Here is a 23,979-nt window from a genome sequence, read left to right as displayed (position 1 = left end):
CCGCGGTAACTCGCTGGGGACAGACAATCGGTTTTTTTTTTGGAACCGTCAACCAGCCCAGGGTAGCGAGATTGTTGTTGACTCAAGCAAATGAGCCAATGGAAGAAGGCAAAAGGGTCTGTGTGTTGCAATAATTATATTTTTTTTTTTTTCGCAATCGCCAATCACTATACTTTGGCGAGCTCGAGCATAAAAACATACACACACAAATGGATCCAAAAGTAGAGCTAACGATCTTCCCAATTAAATAATTTATCTTTCGGTGAATTATGGCCTTGGCTGAATCCTTGGAGCCTCCAAACCTTTTTTTCTACCGCGAACGGGAGATTTTTTGTTTGTTTGTTTCTCCCCCCCCCCCCCCCCCTGGAAACCCCACAAAATGGTTGCCCTTTTCCCTAACCTTTTGAGCCGGGGCTGATTGAGCAAGACTGTGTGTCTTAAATGTCGAGCAACACCCAGGAAACATCCTAATGATTTGGCAAACAAGATGTGCACAGTGTGATTATTGCCGAGGCACGACCATGTCTGGAACCCTTTTTTTCGTTATTCGTTCGTCAAATCAGTCCCTAAAGTAACCGCAGCAAAAAGCAACAACACCAAAAGGAACAACCATGGGCAGTGCGAAACAGTTCAACCAAACAAACCCAAACCAGTCGAATGGGGTTCGATCTGCAGCTGGCAATGGTACCGGCCAGACAACGTACGTTGCACCGTTTTTACTGCGAGACGAAAAGTTAGCAAACGCGGTCGCTTCTCTGCTGCTGTGGTCTTTGGAGCTTCGCAGAAGGAAACTCATCCATCTGCACAACCGCTGGACGAACAAAAATCCGTACTCGGGACCGAGGAGTGATTATATAGGCCTCGTTCGGTTTTCCCGCTGGAAGTTGGAGCACGCTGCAGGTACGCTTTTGTTCGTCCCGTTCCTCGCAGGGGTAGAAAAGATGCGCCAGGAAGTAGCGCCGAGAACGAGGAAAAAGGGAATGCTCCCTATACTGCCCAGCTTGAAATTGAGCTAAAATTATAGGTTAAAACCTTCTTCCCCCCGCCTCGCTGTGCCACGGCAGAACCGACCAGGCGTCCGGGCGAAGTGCTTTCGGCTTCGGTCTCGTACGAACCGATTTTTCGATATCGAATAATGGTCGTCGGCGTCGTCGTCGTCGGGTTGCTCGCAATATGGCGCAGGATATCTGGACAACAGGAACGGGGTTCCCATTCCGCGCCCGAGTCGAGTTGACCGCTCAATTTGCCACTATCATCACCATCGATCGCGACCGTCCCCCGTGTCTCGGACGATCGCTGCGGCCGTGTTGGCACTGTTTCGGTGCGACCGGCCATCTTTTGCTGCGTGTGTTCGCTTCGCTTCCACGGCCTCCGAGAGGCGGCCATAAATAGCGCGCGTCGCGTTCTACTCATTTGCAGCGGTGGCTTCCTTGCGACCCAGCCCGGTTCGGTCCGCACCATATAAGAAGCTAATTGCTGGTTGTAAAACTATTTACCATAGACTGTTGCTTTTCCCACTCATTTAAAGTGGTGTTGTGCGTTGGTGCGGGAGCGCGGCATGGCCCGCTCGGTTATGTTAAATGCTTTGCTTTACTTCCCCACCAAACCAACTCAACCGCTAATCTGCCTATTTTCTTTTGCATTCGTAGAAACTGCTTTCGCTGTTCTATTTGCGTTCGGGGCAGCAGTGCCAGCGGCGCAGGCAGGGAAAGACTAAATCCATCCCGGCCTTCCTTAAAGGGATAGGATTGGAGCCCTCACGTGGTTCACAGCCCCTTAGTCACACACATACACAGCATAGCAAACGTATCACTACTACACCAACCAAACCAAAGCCAACGGACACCACACGGTGCAAACACGGTAAGTGCAAACAAACAGTGCGCGCGACCGCCCAAGGCTAGAACAGTGCTACGAGTGTGTGTGCAGAAAATTAAAAAGAAAACACAACCGTTTCGTTCGCTCGGGACAAAAGGGTAATCCCGGACCCGGACCAAAGCGTTCCCCGATGCTAGGTGGCGAATATGTAAATCATGTCAAGTATGCTCGATCTCACTCCGCACTGGACAGAGTGCTCCCGTCAGCCCCACCAATATGCCGGCGAGAGGTGGCGCTGGTGGGCTTTGCTATTTAAAGCACTTTCTTGCGCGAAAGATGGGTTTGTTTTTTTGTTTATTTTGTTCCTACCCCTTCTGCTTTTCACAGCAGAAAACATGTGTCGAAGTAGTTTGAACCATTGAGCGCGTGACATGATACTTGTGCGGGATGTACGGCCCGGAGTGCGTGCATTGCTCGATGGCCGATGAATCATTGTGCTTCGCTACAGGAAAGGGGGGACATCCCCCACCCCCTCTCCCACAGAACCCCAAGCGACTGACAAAGGGAAAGGATAAACGAACGCTCCCCAACGGCAAGTGGCTGCTGCCGGATAAGCAAGTTGCGCGCCAAAAGCAACGCGTAACAACTGCCAGTAGCAAACACATCATTTATATTTCCTCTATCGTTGCGCATTTGGGAAGCAAAGAACGAGCAAGAAAAAAAGAAGAAAATACAGCTGAAGATTAATGAAGGAGCCGCTGTGTTTTTCGTGTTTATCTAACCACTCGGCCACTGCCATCTAATTGATCCCCGGGGCCTTTTCATTCCCGTTTTGAAGAAGCAGTTTGCGCAACAGCACGCTTTTGCGTGGTGTTTGGTACACACACACACACAAGAAAAAAACAAATTCTGCAGGGCGCGCGATTGGAAACTCTTCAATCTAGCCATATTTAACCAGCAACTTACCCGCTCCCCATAAAAAAAAGGCCCGTCAACAACACATTGGGCGCGACGAACGGAACGGGCCGCTGCTACACACTTTATCAATATTCATCATCACGATTCGCACTGATGCCAAAAACAGTGAGTGTAGAGCTGCCGGCTGCTTCCGTGCCATGCGTAACCTCTAACCTACGCTACGTTCCGCGGAGAGGACCGAAAAGCGAAACGATCCAGCAACGAGGCCTGCTCCTACCGAAAGCTCCAGCACCGTTCGTTCGTCATGATTCGCCATGATGCACCCAAAACGGGCGTGAAGCTGACACGAAACGCAGCGAGAAGGAGAGTCAAAAGGCACCCCCATTTCCGCGGGTGCTAGGCCATTATTTTCGCATAAAAGCTTCGTAATGCTTATACCGAACTGCCACCGGTCGGTCCCGGGCGTGTTTTAGGTCCCGTGACGGGGGGTTATGTTGCGTTGCTTTGGTGCGAGAAAAACTAAACAAAAAAACTTCGGTAAAACCCCGCAAGCTTTGAGCAAGCTTTTGTGAAACTTAATCCGTCTTGTCGCGCGGCATCAGAACGCGAAGCTTGTCCATTCGCACAGCGAGTGTGATTTATTTTCGGTTTTGGTTTTGAAAACTGTCCTCAAAAGTTTTTGGGAGTTGAGAAACCTTTTTATATGGGGTTTTTTAATTGTTCTTTTTTTTCGGATACAAAACCTAAAACCAATCCTGTGCTGCTCTAACCTTTTTTCCAGTTTGCATCATCAAGACGATTTGGAATGTCGTTCCGATGCCGGGTGGAAGTTTGCGCGACAGGTTGCGATCGAGCTGGAATGTAGCTGACATCGTTTTTCACTCCCACACACTGCCCCAGCTTCCGTCGCCTTCGTTCACCGTTAGCCTCATTAGCGACGATTATGATTTTTCAGTAGTTCACTCCGCCCGGTTCCTCCACCCAAAAAAAAAAAAAAGTGCCAAAAAAAGCCACAACCAGCCACGGGCTCCACATTCCCATGGGCATGCCCGAAGCGAACGGAACGGAACGGATCATAATCGTAAATTCTACTTTTCACGGACTTCGATTATGTTTAGACAAGCTGTCGGCGCGCTCGGGGCCAACTCAACTTTATGGGCCGCCTCTTCCGCTCACCCCCACTGGCAGCAGGGGCAGCAAGGTGTCCTCCGCTCTAGGAATCTTGTCCACACAGCGCGACAAGCCACTATGCTTCATGTGCTTTCCCTAGCTTCCCCCAAATAAAACAACAAAAACGGGGTAAAATAAAAACACGCTTCACATCGTCGACAATCGACCATCATCCCCCCAGTGCGCGGACCACCCGGCATTTGGGAGCGAATAAGTGCTGGGCCCGAACCGAACCCAGTAGCCCAGCAGTCCCGGCTGAAAAGCGAACGTACACACACACACACACACACACACCACCGGGGCGTTATGTCGTTCGAAGGCATCGATTTTTTAATAGCCTTTCTTTCCAACCATCGCTGGCACATTTTAATGGCTTCCAAATGGCTGGACGTATGGGGAGCAAACGGGGCGGCTTCCCGCGGTGCGGTTCGATTTCATAATTGTGTGCCCACCACTCGCCCCCTCGCCTGCTTCTTCCCGTACAGTGGAATTCTGCTTTTCCAATTCAAATGCCCACCACCCCAGAGTAGGGCAATAAAAGCGAAGCAAAGGACGGGGAGGGGTGAGGAGGAGGGAAGGAATGGCACTGCTTCGGTTTAAATACGTCGCCCGGAGGCGTAGATAAAACACGGCCGATAATGATCATGAACACCTGATGAAAAATGTCCCGATCCCGATGTGACGATTGCGGGAAGAGGACCACTTTCGATTTGCTCCCCTTTACTCCACCCCCCCCCCCCACCCCCTATTTCCCAGACAAGGCGTGTTTAGGCGAGGGGAAGTTCTATTTCGCAAAACGCAACCTGCCATTTCGGTTCGGTTTGGAAGGGTTCGTTGCTTGTGTCGAAGAATTGGGCACGAATAGATTCACCCGAGAGCTGCTGCGCGTTGCGTGGCTACCGAAATAGAAGATCGTTATCTATGGCTGGCAACAGTGGCTCTCCCATCCCATCCATTCCCTGATCGCCCCGGTTTTCGCTCATCCTGGTGGGAACACGTTGAAATCGTAAGCTTTTAGCCTCACGCGGCATCAAGCGACGAACGCTACACGCAGAGTGTGGGGGAAGGATTTTTACGACCAGCGCGCGTTCCCAGCGGTTTATTACTTGTCATCGCATTACAAGCGGCTAAAGCGGCTGTATTCAATTTACATACTGCCGCTTTGCTGGTTTTAGTATCCGGCTAAACCATCCTCCTCCCTTTGGCGGCCCCACCAAACCAAACGCCATCCGGATGGTGAGAGCCTTGGCCACGACACAAACGGAACCGGTGCGCACATTCTGCCGCAGAAGAGGAAAACGAAGCCCGCGGGAAGTCACAGCAGTCTGTGAGAAATTTGGGGAACTCATGCCAGAGCTTAGAAGGGAGTTTCTGGCGGGTTTTTTTTTTTCAAGTTCTTTGTGAGATTAGAGACGCAAGAGAGCGAGCTTGTGGGACACGATTTGCCCGATGAAACAAAATAATCGAAAGAGATCTTTAAACGGGCATTGTTTTAAGCTTCTTAGGCGGAAGGTTATGTTAATGTTTTTGCTGTAATTTGCCTCGCCTCAAGTTTACCATGCTTCACGGCTGCTAATCCTTTTAAGAGTGAATCCAACGGCAAGCGTTTTAGAAAAGAGCGAAAGAAAAGGAAGGATCCAAGTGTGAAATGAACTATTAGACAGATTTAAAAGAAGAATATTGTGTGAAAAATGTGGACTTTCATTAATTGTTTGTCAGCTTTTTTTGCAGCAAATGATCCGCATAACTATCCGTGGCAGATAATGAATTGTATCGATGTATCGATCCTCTCTCCCAGACCCCAACGTCATTAGCGCAGGAATACTGGAAAAATGGCTCCACAATTACTCTCTTTCAAATGGGAAATGCTCATGTGCGCCCCTTGTTTCCCGTATGCGGTGGAGAAAATTATACTGCAGAATCGTTTCATTAAAACATAATGCAAACTATTTAACGAGCCTTCGCTTTGGTCGGTGCGATGACAGCACTAAATGCTGCTGCAAAGCGTTCTAATAATAGAAGCAATATAAATTGCCACCAATCAACCACACTCAGCTGTAATCTGGCGGGTTTGTAAGCTCTTGGTCATATTTTTTTTCCCCGCGAATGACACCACTAACGCACACACGCACCAGAGCTAGTAGTGGTGCACCTGCCGTCCGGGGTAGTATTTTTTTGCACCGACGCACCCTCCGGTTTGTGCCTATTTTTGTGCCCTTTTTGTCATTTGATTTAATGCCATTCCAGACACCCGGGCAGTAGCGATCGTAGAGTCAAGCCGCGGCGACCGAGCCGCGTCTGGGAAGTGCAGCAAGGGGAGACGAAGGGAAGTCAGAAGCTTCCGCATAAATCATCCGGTTCTTGGTCGGCCGGGCGCTGCAGTGCTTCGGGAATACAGCAGCAGCAGCAGCAGCAGCCTCCGACGGTGCTACTGCAGAGCTGACCGAAAAGACGCAGAATCGCTGTTCTATGATTGTAAATCATTCTACATTGAAGAAAGAAACCAAAACGGCGGCAAAGAAGGTAGAAAGGATGGGACAGAGCTTGCTTTGCTAACAAACGGCAAAGCTTTGATAAATGGTGGTAAGTCGATCGTAAGACACACCGGAACGAATGCAAGACGATCTTACATTGGGAATGGTTTTGGAAAGTGTCACGTCGGTGGCGCACACAAACCGTCCTTATTTGCTTGCGAACCCCGGGGTCGGAATTTGCTCGACCAAGGCCATTTAAACACTAATCATTACAACCCGGTTGCGCAAATACTTTTTCCGATGAGTAGTACAACAACAACAACAACAAAAAAGAACCTCCTAAACCAGCGAAAAAAAAAAAACAAAAGCCACTGGTTTCTGGAGCCAGAAAAGAAACGCAACAGAATGAGGGGTTCGTCGCCTGTTTATAAACGAAGGTGGCTACGGGGAGCTCTGCCGCATTGAAGTCTTTCGTTGGTTCGAAAAGCAGCGGCTTCTTGGGAGTGTGGCTTGTTGAGGGAGAGGAACGCTGTTAAACTGTGTTTGCTTACCGGTTACGCCGTTTGTGTGTGTGTGTGTGTCCGCCGTCAGCTCCAGATGCTCATCTGCATGCTAATCTAGGCACAGCCACCGTTGGCAGCCGCCTGCATTCTTTGGCTGCTGATAAAAATCTCTTCTCCTGGGTGATGGTCCACGAGCTATCCGTGCGCGCGTTGCCGTTCCCGCCATCGCTCCCTTTGCTACTACCACCTGTGTGTGTGTGTGTGTGTGTGTGTGTTAGTGTGTAGCTTTGCGAAAGAGGGCGAAGGCGACCAGCAGACGACGTTGACAATGAGCACACGATGATGATGATGATGATGATGATGAACCGGAATCGATCTATCGTCTGTCGATCCAAAGTGAGCCCCCGGGGAGGGGTGGGAAGGGAGAAAAACGGAACGCTGGATGGGGTGTGAGATGCACGAAGCCACGAGCAGTACTTGACGGGGCGGACGGGGAGTGCATTGACACTAACACCAGCTCAACCACCAGGCGAAGGGGGGTACACTGCAGTGGCACTTTCGAACGGTAGCCCGCTAGCTACCCCGTCCTTGTCACACTTGTCACCCCTCTCGACTCGAGCGCGACGCGGGAACGATTCGTTATCTTGCACATCGACAGATAGGGGGGGGGGGGGGGTAACTACACTCGAATCTTTTACCGACCGAGCGCTGCGTTTCGGTTCGGAATGCCTTCCGGCGGATTCCACGCCACACTTTGGGTTCGGATTTGCGTTGCCTCCACACTCCACACTGACACTACATCCCGCCTACCGTAGCCTACTTCTTTCATGTGTCACACCACCAAAACATAGCAAGCTCTACAACTACGATGGTTTGCTGGCGCGATGCTCATGTATGTTCGAGCACTACAAAACATGCTTTTCACCAAGCACAATCAACACGCACGCGTTAGCTCTAACTTTGCGCAAAGCTTTGGTTCCGATTCTCTCCCTTTTCTAGTACAAGCGCACACTTACTACGTACACTTTTCAAAGCCATCTTTTAAGCACGCACGAAGAATCTGCACACCAGCTCGGGCCGTGGTTCGATTCCACCTGTATCGGGCACCTCTAGCCACTATTGCGTACAAAACATACCTGAACCTCGCGTAACCGTAGCGACAGCAGATGTGTGTGTCGATCAAAGTCAGTCATGAGACGTGAATGAGGCAGTGTCTTGCGTGCCACGGGTGGGACGACCCTTTGGCTGCCTGCTCCCGTGCCTTGACACGGCGTCGTTTCGTCCCGCTTGAAGCGGACCGTTTAGCTTAGTTTATAGAAGAATTGATAGCATTTTTTTTTATTTCGGACTGTTAATCCAGCCGTGCTGCTGTTAGATTACGGAAGGAAATTAAAAAAAAAATACACACTCACACACACGCCTCTTTGGGAAAAAAATATTTCCCGGCTCACTCTCCACTGCCTCTCTCGCTTTACCGTGTACCTTCGCGCTAAGCGGGACTGGGCGACTGGGACTACAGAGAAGAGGGAGAAAAAAATGCCACAAACACGTTCTACAAGAGCTGCACGCACACTAACCCACACTAACGGACACCTGTACGCCGAAGGGGGTTTCTATGCGACGGTACCACCACTACTACCACAGCAGAAAGATGTTGAGGAGCAGGAGCAGCAGCAGCATCCGATCACAATCCCGCACAGGGATCGTTCGAGCGAAGGAAAATGCTGGCAAACATTTATGAAATAAACTTTCCAGCGTTTTTCTTCTTCTACTACAGCGTGCAAGGAAAACTATAGCGCCCTACGATAAATGGACACCCCTACGGACACGTTTCTTTTTCACGCACACACACACACATGCATACACACACAGTGATCTCCGTTGCTGAGAGTGTACGAGTACGAGCAAGACGGCCGATCGGCACATTCCACAAATTTTTCACCTAATCAATTTCCAACACTTCCGTAAAGATTTGTAACGCAAAAAGATGCGACAACGAATGCGCTTTTCCGAAGCACACACACACGCGTCCTGCTTGAATTGTTTGAGGCAGTTCACTTCTGTTTGCTTCGGACAGGCTGTCGTCACCAGCCCGTGGCTGTTCTCTCACCAACCTGGTATTGATTCCAGCCTCTTTCGTCAGTAGACTCCACTCGCTACTAACGCTGGGGCACATGGTTTCCTTCACTAAAATATTATTTTCTTCCACCTGTGTATGGACAACAAACAATCACGCACGGAAAAATCCACCCACAAACGACGGCAAGTGTGATGGTGCGGTGGAACTAATAACAACAAACACGGTTCCGCACTCGTTTCGGCTGACAGAAGAGAGCACTTTGATCGGAGCAGGACGGGATCGGAAGATAAACCAGCCGCACGGTTGCTGCGGTGTAACGTGACCCAAGCAACAGTTATTCCAGCCGAGCATAAGCAGGCGCCTGTTCCAAGAAAATGCCGTTACAGTCACTGCGCCTCGTTTCGGTTTGTGTCCTGGGTGGAAGCGTTACGGTGCGTTACCACCGTTGTATTAGATACGTTACGATGCATAATCGTGTTTTAGAACTGCAAGGTCTTTTTTTTAATTCGTCAGTAATAATAAACCAGATTACAGACTATAATGTGAAAATTATGAAACCATAACTACGTCAGCTCAACATGCATATAAATATTGTATTGCTTTTTAGTAGATATATTTTTTCAACTAATGTAACTAATTTACTACAGTAAGTAGCACGATTTATTTAGTTACTATTTATGTTTATAACCTTAAAACAAAACATAGGAAATGAAAAACGCTTCTCTGTTTCACTGTACCCTTCATTAGGGTTCGTCGTTTACCGTCCTTGTAACGTACATTGCAATGCTCAATACGCCCACAATGTGTAACAAACAAGAGTGTCTCATTTTTGTCATTTGGTTCATACGTATATTACCTCTTCTTACTTATTATTAACAGTAGTGTACATAGCTATGGTTGTATAAAAAAAAACAAAAAAGGCGAAAAACTTAATATCATCTTCTCAGAAGCAGATCCTTCCTTTTCCCGTTGCCTGCACCTCCTTTACACAGCATAATCACGTGAACCTCCCTCACTCTTCTGTTCTCATTGCTTTGCTTTCTATGTCTGTCCGACGAATGATCGCTTGTGCTGCCTGCATTAGTCCAGTCCTGCTGCATTGTTTTGTTCTGCAGCCATAGCCACCTAGGTAGTAGGAGGTTGCAGGGTAAATTCTAGCTGTTAAATTTACTATGCTAACGAGAAACAGTCGTTTCTCCTCTTTAACTATTTGTAGTGCACACTAGACAGGGAAGGAGAAGGGGAGGGGGGGGGGATGGGGCCATGTGAGATGAAACAGGAATCATAGTACGTGGATGCAGTGTCGGATGGATGAATGTTTAAGTAGGGTAGCTAAGGTTGATGAAACTGATCCTGCCAACGCAAACGCTGATCGCTGTGATCATGCGCGCTACACTCTAGGATTGCTTATCGAACTTATTGCGAGCAGCGTTTAACGTGTGGAGACGATCGCGACCAAATCGCGAATGCAACGGACGACATTCTCCTAATGCTGCCATGGTTATTGCTGCGTGCAAGCGTTCATTTTTTCACCGAGCGTTGCACACCACCGTGCGCCACCTTGATCTAGCGCCTTCCTCTCCGATTGATTCCAGCCGCGAATTGATGGTCCCGCGCATCGTAACGGGCGGCAGCAGCAACAGCAGTAGCGAGCTTGTGCACCTCTACAGCCTATCGATTAAGGCTGTTGATATAAAGATTATAAACCTCGCATCGAGGCGTATTCTCGAACAGGGCGGCCCGGTTTTGACCCTCGCCCTTCTTGACCCAGTGGCCGTACACTCGAAATGCACATCCATCGATGACCTGTAGCGTAGAGCGGAGAGAGAGGGAGAAAAGGAGAAGTTATTCATTGCGTTATCAACTTTTCATATCAAAATTCGCCCAACCGCATCAACACCTTACCTTGCGCAGCACCTTGACGCGGTACGGGTCTCTGAGCGCATCCTCGACGCGCAGCGGTTCCGGCGTGTACCGTAGCCTCTTGATCCGGATCATAGCGCGTACACACAGTATAGCAAACTGAAACTTCTTCCTAGCGTTGAACTGACTTTGCTTACGCAACTGTAAGGGTGTGTGTGTTCAGCGACGCAAAAGAAAGGACAAAAATAGATGCAAAAAAAAAACGTGGACGTTTTGGGTCGGTCAAACGGGGGATTTTTGAGGCAATTTTGAGTTTATGATGCAAAAAGGGGTTAGAGGAGGAGGGGATGAAACAAACAGAAATGAAAACACCGCACAATTTGTATTTAAGTGAGCGGTAGAAATGAGGTGAAAATTATTCGAAAATGAGATAAAAAGTGAGTGGTAAAATGTGGTACATGTACGAATGGGTTGAATGGTTGAAAGAAAGTTTCGAAAATGGTATTAGAATTTTCATAACAAGCCAATAATAATAATGGGACAAGTTTAATCAAAAAGAGAGAGAGAGAGAGAGGGAGAAATAGAGAAAGAGAGAGAGAGAGAGAGAGAAAGAGAAAAGAGAGAGAGAAGAAATAAATCAATCCGTTAATATTGCACTAAACGGTCCCGCCCGTCCATCCGGTCGTGGTAGTGTAAAAGTAGAATGTAGCAATTTACATGGATATAACAAGAGAGGATATTCGTGAAACAAGAGCACAAATGATGAGTATCGTTTGAGTTAAAGGATTCTGATTGTTTGGTTTGGTAAACTGTAGCCTGCGAATGAAGAAAGAAAAAGGTAGTAGAAGAAAAGAGAGGGAGAGAGAGAGAGAGAGAGAGAGAAAGATAGATCGATAGGCAAATTTTTTTCGTACAATTTTGGTACATTTTCAATTGCTCAGTTCATTTGTGGGATGTACGGGATAATAGTGTAAGCATCTATTTGGCCAGTGTGTTACCATTTAAAAAAAAATAATAGAGCACACACACACACATACATACAAACGGAGAAGGTAAAACAACACCATCACTTCAACACAACAGCACTTTTACAAATAGCGTTGCATTTGCATTTGCTTTCATCACAACAATCACACACACTCAACGTAAATGTGCACCAACTAAAGAAGCTCAGAGAAAGAAAAACCGCATAAAATCACAACCACAATTTGCCTTTAGTTATTTAAACCGTAAACAAAGCAAAGCTAAATTGGCTCTCTTCACAGACGAAAAGAAGCAGCACCGCCAGAAGAACATTGTAATTACGTCAATTCATACGTTTTCTGGCTTCTTTTCTTCTTTAATTGATTTGATTTTAAATATATACAACCGACATCAAGTGAACGGATGTCATTTATAAAAAAAAAAACTTTTTATCAAAATTTGCCATATCTATCAACAGTCCGTAAACGTAAATTCTCTCTCTTTTGGGGATGGGGATTTGGGGTATTAAATCGAAGCGAAAAATGCACAAGCGTACCTTAAACTTTGGTTAAGTTATGTTGTTAAAAGTAATAATTATGCAACAAAGTAAAAGCCATTCGACCCAGCGAAACCATTGCCCAAAGCTGCAAATGTTTGAAATGTGCATCTGAAACAGTCGTCGATACAATGAAAAGGCTCCTAAACAGTCGATGTGTTTTTTGTTGTTGTAATTTTTAAAGATAAATATAGGTAATAAATGGAAACAAAACGATCACTAACTGTATCACAACTTATCTATGTAACAGTAATTTAAAGCTTTTTGTACTGTAGTAGTGTTTTAAAGCCCTATTCCTCTGTGTCTTGAGAATGTCTGTAGTAACGTGTGAATCCATCAACCATTGTGTCGAAGGACAACATTGTTTTCACTAGCCTTACGATCAACGACAACAACAACAACACACCCCAGGCGTAATTGTGTGTTTATGGAGTGTTGTTCTGTTTGAGTGAGAAGAGTTTGCTGCTGCTGCTCTGTTGTAGTTTACTGTCGACGCGTATTTACGCGTGTGTGTGTTCGATCGACATTGCTAACGAAATTATGATCACCGATCCGATCACCATCGGCACACAATATAGAAGAGCAAATAAGAAAACAGTCTACCTTTTACTCGTTTGGTAACACATGTTAATTTCAGTGCCCTACATGTTCGCTGGGATAAGAAAAGAGAAGGATTGAAGGCTTTGGTGAATATAGTCACGGTGGTGGGTTTTTTTTTTTTTTTCAAACCCGTACGAGGATGACCAGTGTATGAACTAGTATGAGATGATGTGCTCTTATTTTGCGAATCTCCTTCACCCACAACTCCACAACCGTAGCGGGGGGACGGGCACGAATCCACGACGACCAAAAAACACGCTATATGGCTAAGGCATGCAAGGAAATATTGGTTAGTAGTGATGCAGTATGGGCACGGAACACACGTTAGACACGAATCTATCTACTCGACCAATGATGATACGGGTGGTTCTGGTTGGAACAACAAAAATCACACACAAAAACACACAAGAACGGTACACAGACGTGTGTACACAGACACACGTGTAAGCATACTGTTCCAGCATAAGCACAGATGGTGGACATTGAGTGATGTTTTGATGTGTACATTTGATTCAATTATCAAAAGGTAAGATTATATGCACAAAGCGATTGTTATTTATAGCCGCAAACTACCAAAAAAACACTGTTAGAGCACAACGCCAACGGTGAAAAGCACGATAGCAAGTGAGGGTCTACACTAAACCCCCCCCAAAATCATCACACACTGGCGGCAAGAAGCGTTTAACGTCCCCGGGAAGGGTGGGAAAACGTTGCTTTTGTGATACAAGTCTAATGTGAAAACATTTGCAATACTTTTTTACAACACACAAGCGCAACGTTTTCCGCACACTAGCAAGAAAACTCGACCCGGCGGGACTCGAACTACTGCGTGAAAAAGCAATTATCGCTAAGGTGATCGATTAAATATCGACTAAAAAGAATGTGTTAATTTTTAAAACATTTTACGCTTCAATTTGGATTGCTAGTCGTACATTTTCCGTGGGGTTCTGGAAGACAAGTGTGAGAAAAAGAAACGATTGTCAGTATATGACCAGCCGGTACAAAAGGCAAGACACGTTTAAGTAGTAGAAAAAGAAAAAAAAGCCGCTTTTCGCTTATTGTCCTGTAATTTCGCGTAATAATCAGCTCTAAAAAAATGAATGAAAATAAAAGAAACCAAAAAACAGAAATGAACGATGCAAAACAAATAACATGAAAAGACAATACGAGAAAGAGAAAGAAACAAAAACCCTTAAATCACCATCGTTTTAATGAAACTTTACAAATGTGTAACAACGCTGCTACTACCGATAGTAGTACAAGGGAACACAACACTGGGGCAATACTATCGGTTTGGAGCTGCAGCAATAAAGCTGCAGACGCGTTAACGATACGTCACGAAATTAGCGATGGTATGATAAACTGAATCGTCGTAGCTAATAGAAGAAGTAATGCAAAGCTCATTTTGCAGCTCTTCACCGGGAGGTGAACATTTGTCGCATTTACTTATACTATTGAACTTTTAATTTGACGTAGTAAACGATGGTGATGTTTATAAATCAAGTGAACAATAGTTTTGATCAAGCAACAATTAAGTAATTATTCGAAACAGGTAGGTGAAAATCAGTTATCATCACAATTAACATTACAGAACGAATACTAACAAACTGGAAGTGAAACGGAAGTGAAACAAATAACAGAAAAGAAAACATGAACATAAATGAAATGAAGAGAGAACAAAAAAAAAAAGAAAGACAAACAGCGAAACGTGGAACAAACACAATAAGGAAACATAAAACAACGAAAACAAAACAAAAAAGAACAGTATAATCAACATTACCAGTGCGAGGTCAGCAATGCGACTGAAGCGTCTCGATTTAACCGAAAGGCTCCGTTTCAGAGGTCCAATGTCTTGCTCGAAAAGCTATTTAACCGCACACGCACACATAACGGTCGAGAGTTGAGATGGTGTTGTATGGTAATGGCGGGACAGTTGTGCCAATATCATATCATCATCACCGTGTCATGACCGGCGTTAGGAGGTTTTGTTTTTTTTTTTTGGATTTGGGAATCGGTTATCCAGGTTTCCCCCCATCATCGTGTACAGTTGGGTAGAGGTTTTTTTGTTTTTCCAATCAAATCAAGTCGATTGATCATAGAAAAGCCATAACCATCACGATAGTAGCAGATGAGTGTGGCAGATGATGACGGCAAGGTGTAGTAGTGGCGCAGTAGATGCGCATGACCACGTAGAGCCCAGGTAGATGATGTTCCAGTAGGTGGGTGTTGGCCGTGCAAGCGGGATCCATAGTTTTCGATGCGCCACCACACCATATTCAGCCACATGCACCGAATCGCGTGTGCAAATGGGTGAGATACAATATGGGTGTGCGTGTGGTGTGATACAATAACAACGATCCAACAGATTTGGAAGGTGTGAGATTTGCAATCGTGTGAGTGTGTGTATGATTTTCCAGCATTTTTTTGTTTTTGTTTTGCGAATTGCCCAACCAATGTAAAGTTTGAATAAAAAAGATAAAAAATAAAAATAAAAGAAAGGAAATGGTTAATATTTGTTCCAAGGAAGATTTCGATTTGCATCAGATACATTAATTTTCTACAGAAAGCTACGATTATGGTGTCTGCGGGAAAGGCAAGGGAAGCTTGAAGCGGCATTGGTATAGCTTGACAACCGATCCATGATCACGTTCTATGATTCATCTTGATTATCTGCTCAAACTTGTTTACAAACGTTCACCTCTGTTCGCAGCGCGTTTCATGGTTTACAAACAAAATGTACCCCGCTCATCGGAGCGGAATAAATTTGCTACCAGTAAACGGACGGGATCAGCTCTCGCATACGTCAATCGCATACGCCGGGGTGCGACGATCATGTGTGACAATTTAGAAGCAGGGAAAACATTTCTGCAAACAATTCGAAACGGTGCGTTAGCGTATACCGACCGGGTGGACACGGCAAGTGTAGTACGCGCGCACGAGTTATTTATAGAACCTCAGTTTCAGAACACGAATCACGCGACACGTTCGTCAAGCTGCGCCAATGCTATCGCTTCATTGCCGTGTGTGTGAGTGCGCGAATTGCCGTTCATGCGGCGGCCTTTCGCTGCGTTTAATTGCTGGCGTGCTACTTTCCCCCACAACCCAAGAGCCGGGCCTTTCACCAGCCGAAATTGAAATGTTTTGTAAGAACAGCAACACCATCATATAGTGGTAAAGAAAAGGCAAGAACTAAAACCAAGACCATATGTACAGAAGAGGTGCGCACAAGAGGTGCGGAAGGAAAACAAAATTAAGCAGAAGAATGGGTAAACTAAAGCAATGGAGGAACACTGGAACGCTTCCCGCCACTGTGACGTGTCTTCCAGTGGCACAAACGTAAGCTAGCCATTGCCAAGCCATCCTACTTACAACTGTGTTGAAGAAGGGATGCTTCAACGCTTCCGTGACTGTGATTCGCTTCGATGGGTCAACCACCAGGCATTTGCGTATCAGGTCCTTGGGATCCTCTGCGGGGAAAGAAGCATCGCGCACATTAGAATGTTTTTTGCTTTGAAAATAATGCCAAAAAGGATTGCGCACCTGAAATGTCAGCCCACTCCGGGGAGGTGAAGCTGTATTTGCCTTCCATGATGTTACGCAGCATTACCATCTGCTTCCGATGCCAGAACGGTGGACAGCCGACCAGTAGCGTGAACATGATGACGCCGCAGGCCCATCTATGGTAGGGAAATGGTAAAACAGAAAGGGAACATTATACGCCCAATTGCAGTGGAGGAATGTCGTTGATAGTTACATGTCCACCTCCTTCGAGTATCCTGGCGCATCCTCGAACATGTTGCACTTTAATGTTTCCGGTGCCAAATATCCAGGAGTTCCACAGAGATCTGAGAAAAGATGAATTAAAACACACAATTTAAGCAAGGATCTACATTATCACCCAATGCGGTAGCCCAAACCACCACCACCACCACCACACTTACCATACAGTTTTTCGCCCTCTTTCAGCACCCGGGCGAACCCGAAATCGGTGATCTTCACGTTGAGATTATCGTCGAGCAGGATGTTCTCCGGTTTCAGATCACGATGCACAATGTTCTTCGAATGGATGTAGTCGACGCCCTCGAATATCTGGCGCATGATGTAGCGGGACTTTTTCTCGGACAGTGTCACCACCGAGGTGAGATAATCGAACAGCTCGCCCTGCCGGCACAGTTCGAACACGAGGAAAATGAAGGCATCCGATTCGAACACATCCTGCAGCTCGACTACGGGAGAGTTGGAAAGAGGCATTAGAAATATTAATAAAACGTTTCAAACGCCTGCTACACAGCACGTGCGACCGTTTCGCTACTTACTGATAAACTTGTGTCCCATCACTTGGCGCAGGATTTGAATTTCCTGCCGGGTTGCTTCCAGCATGTGGTTGGAATCGCCCGTCTCTGCCGCGCCGAGATCGATGATCTTTGCCGCAAACTCCTTGCCCGTTTCCTTCTCGATGCATCGCCGTACCGTCGAGCTGATGCCTCTGTGGCGATGAATCGCGTGGGGAAGAAACAGTAGGACACGTTTTGGTTGAATATGCAATTGATAGGCGGGTTAATGGGTTTATGATGGACATCATTAGATTGAAATGATGGCGCGGGAGTTAAGTTATTCCGAGTGCGGGGAGAGTGCGAACGAGTCTAGACATGAGGGCACGTGTATGACGTATGACGCGTGTCATAAGATCATCCGATCATCTGATTGCTTAAACTCATTCCATAGCTGTAGTGTGTTAATTGTAAGATCATCCCGAACAGTGATTGGGAGTGAAGAGCTGAGGTTTAAAAAGGCCAAGAATTAGCATATTGTCGCAAATTAATCCCTCCGATTAAGGCACACGGTACACATACTGTGCTCATCAAACATCGCAACATAACCAAAGTCACAAGATTGCGCGCGACAATCCGAACCAACTCGCTTGGGGGCAGCAAAAGCAGTCCAATTTTCTCATTGAGCAAATCCCTTTCTACCAACTGGTTGTTCTCCCAATCACCAGTTGATCGTACGAATTAGCAAACCCCGCTCCCCTCTAAAGCTTCTTCTCCACAGACCCCCCTCCGCGCTGTGTCAGGCAAATCACGTCCAATTTGCAATTGATGCGCGGTAGTGGATCACTGGACACGGTTGGCTCTTTCCAACAATCCGGTAGCAGCAAGAGCGCTACCACTGCACCTCCGGTTGGTCGATCGTTTTGGGAAGGATCGCTAGCTTCCGCACATTGAGCTAGGCCGCTAGGCCGCAACCAGATCCAAAGCAGATCTTCGCTGCCAGACGTGTCGCTCAGCCGCTCGCCATACCCTTGGTTTAGGACCGTGGGAAGGATTGGTTCAGTGCGCTATCCAATTTAGCACACGCAAAGCTGCACCATCTGTCTGGCACGGTCCGGAAGTCACCGCTGCAGTGCAGCGTGGGGCAGTGTTCGTTACGTGACGACTAAAACGAGCCCCTCTAAGCGGCTGGCTTGGCGGCGGTACTTCATGGGAGGAGAAGGGCGCGATGACGGCAACTGTTCATTCATCCACGCGCAAATGCCACAAACGGCGCAGTAATGATCGATGGCGACAACGGGTCGCTCTATCTCTCTCCCTTTCTCTCTTTCTCTCTCAACGCTCCAATCAAATTATCTTTCCCTGTTCGTCGCGAGTAGCGGCGTGGCGCGTGTCAAGATCGCTGGGAATGGATGGGGCTGGTGTGTCCCGTGACTCTGCTCACGCTACGATCACCGACCGAGACGATCGATTCTAAGTGTTCGGAATGGGGTTTTGCGCTACCCAAGCGGTTTAAAATTGAAGCAGCCAAATCGCTACGATGTAGTGAGTTCACGATCGATGTTTACATTCCCACCCCGCACACACTGTGAACCGATTCGATCCGATCGAAGATTGCAATCGGAAGAGAGTCTCGATCCGGTGGGCGGTTGGGGGGGGGGGGGGGGGACGGCGACTGCTAGTGGGGCCGTGTTAAAAATAGCACAATAACACCCAGCCCCATCGCAGCACACATGCGCACGAAGCTTAATTGTGGCATTGTGAGATACATGCACACAGCACACTTACACCACACCATGCAAGACCAAACGATACGAGCCGGGCTTGGGGGCACGTCAAACGCGACTACCTTGGCGGCGTCAGTCTGAAACGATCACGTTCCCCCTCCCCTTCATTACTCTACTCGCGGATCAATATACCGAGCGAAGTACGAATTTGGAAAGTATTTCATCATCTGGGGGAAAGTTGGATAATTGATGGATGGATGTTTAGCAGAACGGGACTATTTATACATCTCATCCATGTTGTAGAACAAAATAAATTAAATATGTCATATTGCCATTTAGAGGGAGGAAGATAGCTGGTGTTCTAACAGAGAATACCAGAAATGAAAACGAAAGGCCAACACTACAATAACAATCCTCCGATTTGGGGGTAAGATGAGAGGGACACACCTATACCACCAGCCCCCCCCCCCCCCCCCCCCCCAAACGGTTCCGCTGTATCCGTCCCGAAAAGAGGGGGACGATGATCAGCAGGTGGAAAGGTTAAATGTAAATAGAAACAAGTATAAAAATGGGACAGTTTCGCCGACACGTTGTCACGGGGGCGCCCGTGCTCTCACCCTCCCCTCGTAAATCCACCGTTCAGAATGTATTTTTTTTTTTTGGTACCTTCTTCTCCTTCTCCTCCCCCCTCTCCCGCTGCTCGCTGTAAGTGCTCAATGATCGCGGCGATTACATCCATTCCGCGCGAATTACACTTGCTGAGCGGGCGCTCTGCCACTGCGTTAGCGAGATCCCGATTGTTGGGAAAATTAATTTTAGCACACTTTTTCTATCTATCGCTGCCGTCGCCGTTTTGGGGGGGCTGTGTTCAAGAGAAAAAACCGGCCGTTACCGGCCATTGCTACGGATGGGGCAGGACATCGGGCTGGGATAAATATATGTGTTGTCACACGCGTCAATGGTGACGTGCTGCATTCCTCGCCGTTTGTCACCCGTGTTTCGCGACCAGCGGCCAGCGGGCTGAAGTCAACAACAATATAGCCCACCTTCTCGGTTCGTTCAAACAAAAACTGCATTGCATTGTTCGGGTTGTTCGGTGTACGCAATTTGTAGCACCGTTTTCCTGCTACGACGCCGCGGTCCATTATCTCTCTCGCGTGGATTCGTGGAATCGTTACGAGGAATCTAAACGCCCCTGCCCCTGCTTGCTGAAGGCACGATCTAGAAGGCCGGGGCTGCGACACGTCGGGCAAAAGGGTGCACACGGGTGAGGGGACACACAGCCTACTCGCAGCTGTGCTGGCAGGTTTGTTTGTTGTGCGTTACACGGTGTTACATGAGGGCTTAAGGAGCGAGAGAGCGGCTGCTTCGGGGAGATAAACAATGAATGAGGTGGATTTTTACAATTGCAGCAATAAACCATGTTGGATTGCCTTCTTCTGGTAGAGGTGTATCGTTTCGTGGATTGGCTGATTGATAAGGCGCCCCCCATCTTTTGTCTACGAGCACGTTGCTGTACGACTTAAAGCGTGAGGCTAATTAGGTTTAATTGCGATGGGTTTTGTTTGCCATTTCGAGAACGGGACTTCCTTCCGATTTTGAAGGTCGGTCGGCCCAGCACTGATAAGAAGGTTTCCATTCTGGAAAATTGAATCCTCATTTCCCATGGGTCCCCGTCGTTTCCATAGGCAACATGGTACAAAACACCGCCGCCCAGGTATGGGAAACACAGCCAACTGTTGCATGGTGTGTATGTGTGTGTTTATATATTTAAATGGCATTGGAATCGCGTGCGTCTGGGCGCTGGGCACACGACGAGGACAGAATCACGTACACACGCCCCTGCCAATCACGAAACGGGGCAAAACGCCAATCCGTACGAAAAAGGGAATGGAAAGATTCGTTGCTGTCGAGCCCCCTAAAAAGTGTGCCTCGTTCGGACGGTCTCCACATCCACAGCACCGTCCGGGACAGCAGTAACAGCAGCAAGGAAAGCGTGTGTCCGTGTTTCAATCAATTGAAATAAATTGATCATGTGTTGCCAAAAGGAATTGATTACTCAACGGTTAACCAGCGCACGTTGCCGTTGGTGAGGTACGGGGCACCGGGGTACGGTGAACGCTGGCCATCAAAAACAGAGCAAAAGCAAAAAGAGAAACAACCACGCTCGATCGATCGATTCGTGTGATGTAAGAAGGGGCCATTGTTGCTTCGCGTCAACGTCTTTTTTTGGAGAAAAGGGTCGGTAGTAGTTGTCTCTTGCCGCCTGCTCTTACCTGCCGAGAATTTCCTTGGGCTCGTACTTGGCGTAGAATCCCTTCGCCGCATCCTTGTCGGGCAGCAGATCGTCCTCCTCGTCCTTGGCCATTCTTTTTTTGAGGCTTATTTTTCGCGCCGGTACACCGTACGATAAGCGATATCGATTCAGATAGTCGTGGATTCGGTCCGGCTCACTGGTGCTGTTGTCGGCATGGACCGGATCGTTGCACGGCGACGACGACGATAACGACGATGACGCTGATGCTGCTGGCGAGGTTGAGCTGGAGTCACCACTGGCACTTGTGTCACCGAAACACGCCCGGAACGATTAAGTGAAGTAGATGATTAGACCAAATGCTCGCACCGACGCGGAATCAGCTTCACCACTCAGCCTCTGCACCGTCTGCCTCTTCCAAAACTGCACTCTTTACTTGCTTCACCTCGCGGCGGAATGCTCTACCGAACTCCAGCAAATGCTTGGCCTCGTTCCACGCGTTTAGTAAACACCGTACCGTGGGGCCAAACACAGCGGGGCGTTTGTGTGTATGTGCGCACCGGTATCTCCCGATCCGCGCACCGTTTTAGCATCCGACTCCGAGCGGAACCGCTTTTGCAGTGATACAGTTTTCAATGTCAGAAAGGTTAAAACACACACTCTCCGCCTCGCTGCAAAGTGGTACGACGGTTTGGGGAAGGTGCGGGGTTTGTGCGGGCGGGTGCGGACTCTCCACCTCCTGCTGCTGCTGGGAGCACCAATTGGATGTCAACTTGACGGATGCACACACACGCAACACACATGCCACGATGCACCAACACACAGACACACACGTGCAGAGGGAGAGAAAACACACACGAGAAATGCAGACAAACGGCGATTATTGCAGTAAACAGTTCAAACAATCCAATTCACATGCAAATTAGCCAAATCGAAACGAGCAAATGATGGAATTTGGAGGCGAATCGTTGTGTTTCCGTAGTTCTTGCGTAAATTCGAAGGCAAATCGAAGGATGGAGCTGAGAACGGCCGATGTTTTCTTCTGTGTTTTTTCTTCGCTGAGCAACGGTGTCAGATTTGACATAAGCCTAGTGGTGGTTGGAAAACGGGTTGGCTCATTTTGTGTGTGTTTAATGTCTATTTACCTTGGTCGTTATGGATTGATATTGAAATCTCGCGGTTGTCCGGAATTTACCAATTTTACCAGCTTACTTTTATTGCTATTTTTGTAAAATCTCACTCTTATCCTATTAACGATTAAGCTTTCACTCAAATTTTACTGAATCTCATTCGAACCACGTGGTCGTTTTCAAGAAATGGGTGCACAGTTGCTACTCGAAAAGGAATTTATTCATACCGCCCACAAACCCTTCAATTTTATTTACACCAGTTTAACAGGACATCGCACACCGACTGTTCGGCTGCCGCATCGGGTCAGAACTGCAAACGCTTCGGCACGGTCCCGCCATCAATACTGTCCAGCAGCTTCCGCTTGAGCGACGGTTTCTCCTCCGGCTTGCTGTTGGCCGCATTGTAGCTGGCGGGCATGGGCAACCGGGGCCCGACCGTCGGCGCCGGTTTGTTCGAAAAGTATGCCATCTTCAGCGCCTCGGTACAGGAGCACCGGTGCAGCGGGTACAGGGCCAGCATTTTGTTCGCCAGCTCAATCAAATCGTCCGACGCCGCGGTAAAGATGTCCCGCAGTGGAATGGGCGGATAGAACTTGTACTGCACGTAGTCCGGCAACGACTTTACGTCCGGCCAGTTCGTCTCGTTCGGCGTACCGAGCACCTGGAATATTCGCGTCAGCTGGTCGAGATCGCTCTCGCCGGGCAGAAAGGGGACGCGCAACAGCAGCTCGGCCAAAATGCACCCCACTGCCCAGATGTCGACGCCAATGCCGTACTGCCGGGCACCAAAAAGCAGCTCCGGACAGCGGTACCATCGCGTCACGACCTGGTTCGTGTTGATGCGATTGGGCGAGCCGAAAAACTTGGCCAAACCGAAATCACCAATCTTCAGCACGCCGGTGCCGCTGATCAGCAAATTGTTCGGCTTCAGATCGCGGTGCAGTATCCAGTGCTGGTGCAGGTACTCGAGCCCCCGGAGCGTCTGGATCATGTAGCTCTTGATGTTGGCCGGCGTGAGTATGATCTTCGGATCCTTGATGATGATCTCCAGATCGGTGTCCATGAAGTCGAACACCAGCGACACGTTGCTCTTGTGCCCGAACACATCCAGCAGGCCGATGATGTTCTCGTGCTGCAGCTCGTGCAGCAGCTTGATTTCCCGCAGCGCGGTACGGTTGATGCCGTCGGCCGCTTCCTCCCGGTTGCCGATTTTGATCTTTTTCACCGCCACTATTTCGTTCGTTTCTGCATCCCGCGCTTTATAGACGGTGGCAAACTGTAAAGAAAGGCGTAAACGCATGGTCAAGTAGAGTGCGGACGTGCTGGCAGCTTTCACACGCAGCAGGAACGGATGGCCTACCTGTCCTTCGCCAAGGAAATCAATCTTTTCATATCTGTTCAGTCGGTTCAAGATTTCCATCGAAAGTGTAGCGTGACGGGCGAAAAGTAAGTAAACAGGAAAGCGCTGCACAAAACTGGGAACGAAGAAAAATACTCGCGCAGAAAGTTGTACGGGAATGTGTGTGTTTGGGCCGGGGAAGCGAGATTGTTTACAGTTGAGCAAGGAACAGAAACGTCAGCGACTGACGTTTGATTTAAAAAACTTACCGTTTATCCGTCAAATCGCATTGAGCTGGGGATTTTGTCAACCA

The 23,979-nt window shown here is 47.9% G+C and overlaps 3 protein-coding genes across 14 annotated transcripts in view; all 3 read right to left on the bottom strand.

Annotated features, from left to right (window-relative positions):
* The window catches only part of LOC1273312 (tetratricopeptide repeat protein 28), a 114,672-nt gene extending 105,302 nt beyond the window's left edge, over window positions 1-9,370 (bottom strand). Inside the window, exons 1-2 of one of the 6 annotated variants that reach the window (XM_061647852.1) lie at window positions 8,998-9,370; window positions 8,296-8,396 (exon numbers count right to left, since the gene is read on the bottom strand). The gene's annotated coding sequence lies outside the window, so the exon portion shown is untranslated. Of the gene's footprint in view, window positions 1-7,906; window positions 7,988-8,019; window positions 8,230-8,295; window positions 8,397-8,997 lie in introns of those variants that run through there. The other 5 variants (XM_061647851.1, XM_061647850.1, XM_061647853.1 and 2 more) reach the window with 5 other exon arrangements.
* A 166-nt stretch (window positions 9,371-9,536) lies between these two features.
* On the bottom strand, window positions 9,537-22,281 carry LOC1273314 (phosphorylase b kinase gamma catalytic chain, skeletal muscle/heart isoform). Of its 7 annotated transcripts, XM_061647867.1 has the most exons (11): window positions 21,220-22,274; window positions 17,262-17,431; window positions 16,887-17,171; window positions 16,700-16,790; window positions 16,486-16,622; window positions 16,315-16,412; window positions 14,726-14,809; window positions 13,878-13,892; window positions 11,544-11,642; window positions 10,869-11,027; window positions 9,537-10,769 (listed from the first exon to the last, which is right to left on the bottom strand). In XM_061647867.1, exons 1-11 carry the CDS (start codon window positions 21,309-21,311, stop codon window positions 10,635-10,637), a joined length of 1,365 nt encoding a protein of 454 aa, XP_061503851.1. In that variant the 5' UTR covers window positions 21,312-22,274; the 3' UTR covers window positions 9,537-10,634. The 7 variants fall into 7 exon arrangements, with proteins under 7 accessions (XP_061503851.1, XP_061503853.1, XP_061503852.1 ...); XM_061647869.1 differs by lacking the exon at window positions 11,544-11,642; XM_061647868.1 differs by lacking the exon at window positions 14,726-14,809.
* Window positions 22,282-22,529: 248 nt separating this feature from the next.
* LOC1273315 (cyclin-dependent kinase 7) lies at window positions 22,530-23,955 on the bottom strand. The gene is made up of 2 exons (XM_312281.5): window positions 23,688-23,955; window positions 22,530-23,603 (listed from the first exon to the last, which is right to left on the bottom strand). The coding sequence occupies exons 1-2, from the start codon at window positions 23,745-23,747 to the stop codon at window positions 22,632-22,634; spliced, it is 1,032 nt and encodes a 343-aa protein (XP_312281.3). The 5' UTR covers window positions 23,748-23,955; the 3' UTR covers window positions 22,530-22,631.
* Window positions 23,956-23,979: the final 24 nt, after the last annotated feature.

Source organism: Anopheles gambiae, chromosome 2 (assembly GCF_943734735.2).
Source record: "Anopheles gambiae chromosome 2, idAnoGambNW_F1_1, whole genome shotgun sequence".
NCBI classification, from domain to species: domain Eukaryota; kingdom Metazoa; phylum Arthropoda; class Insecta; order Diptera; family Culicidae; genus Anopheles; species Anopheles gambiae.
The sequence above is the reverse complement of the archived record's forward strand: the minus strand, read 5'-3'. Positions and strand labels throughout refer to the sequence as shown.

Coding starts and splice junctions, on each gene's coding strand:
- LOC1273315 (XM_312281.5), bottom strand. CDS start 23,747: ATGGAAATCTTGAACCGACTGAACAGATATGAAAAGATTGATTTCCTT. Junction 23,604..23,687: donor ATTTCCTTGGCGAAGGACAG/GTAGGCCATCCG, acceptor CTTTCTTTACAG/TTTGCCACCGTCTATAAAGC.
- LOC1273314 (XM_061647867.1), bottom strand. CDS start 21,311: ATGGCCAAGGACGAGGAGGACGATCTGCTGCCCGACAAGGATGCGGCG. Junction 14,810..16,314: donor ATCCCTTCTTCAACACAGTT/GTAAGTAGGATG, acceptor GCGGTTAAATAG/CTTTTCGAGCAAGACATTGG. Junction 10,770..10,868: donor GCGTCAAGGTGCTGCGCAAG/GTAAGGTGTTGA, acceptor TCTACGCTACAG/GTCATCGATGGATGTGCATT.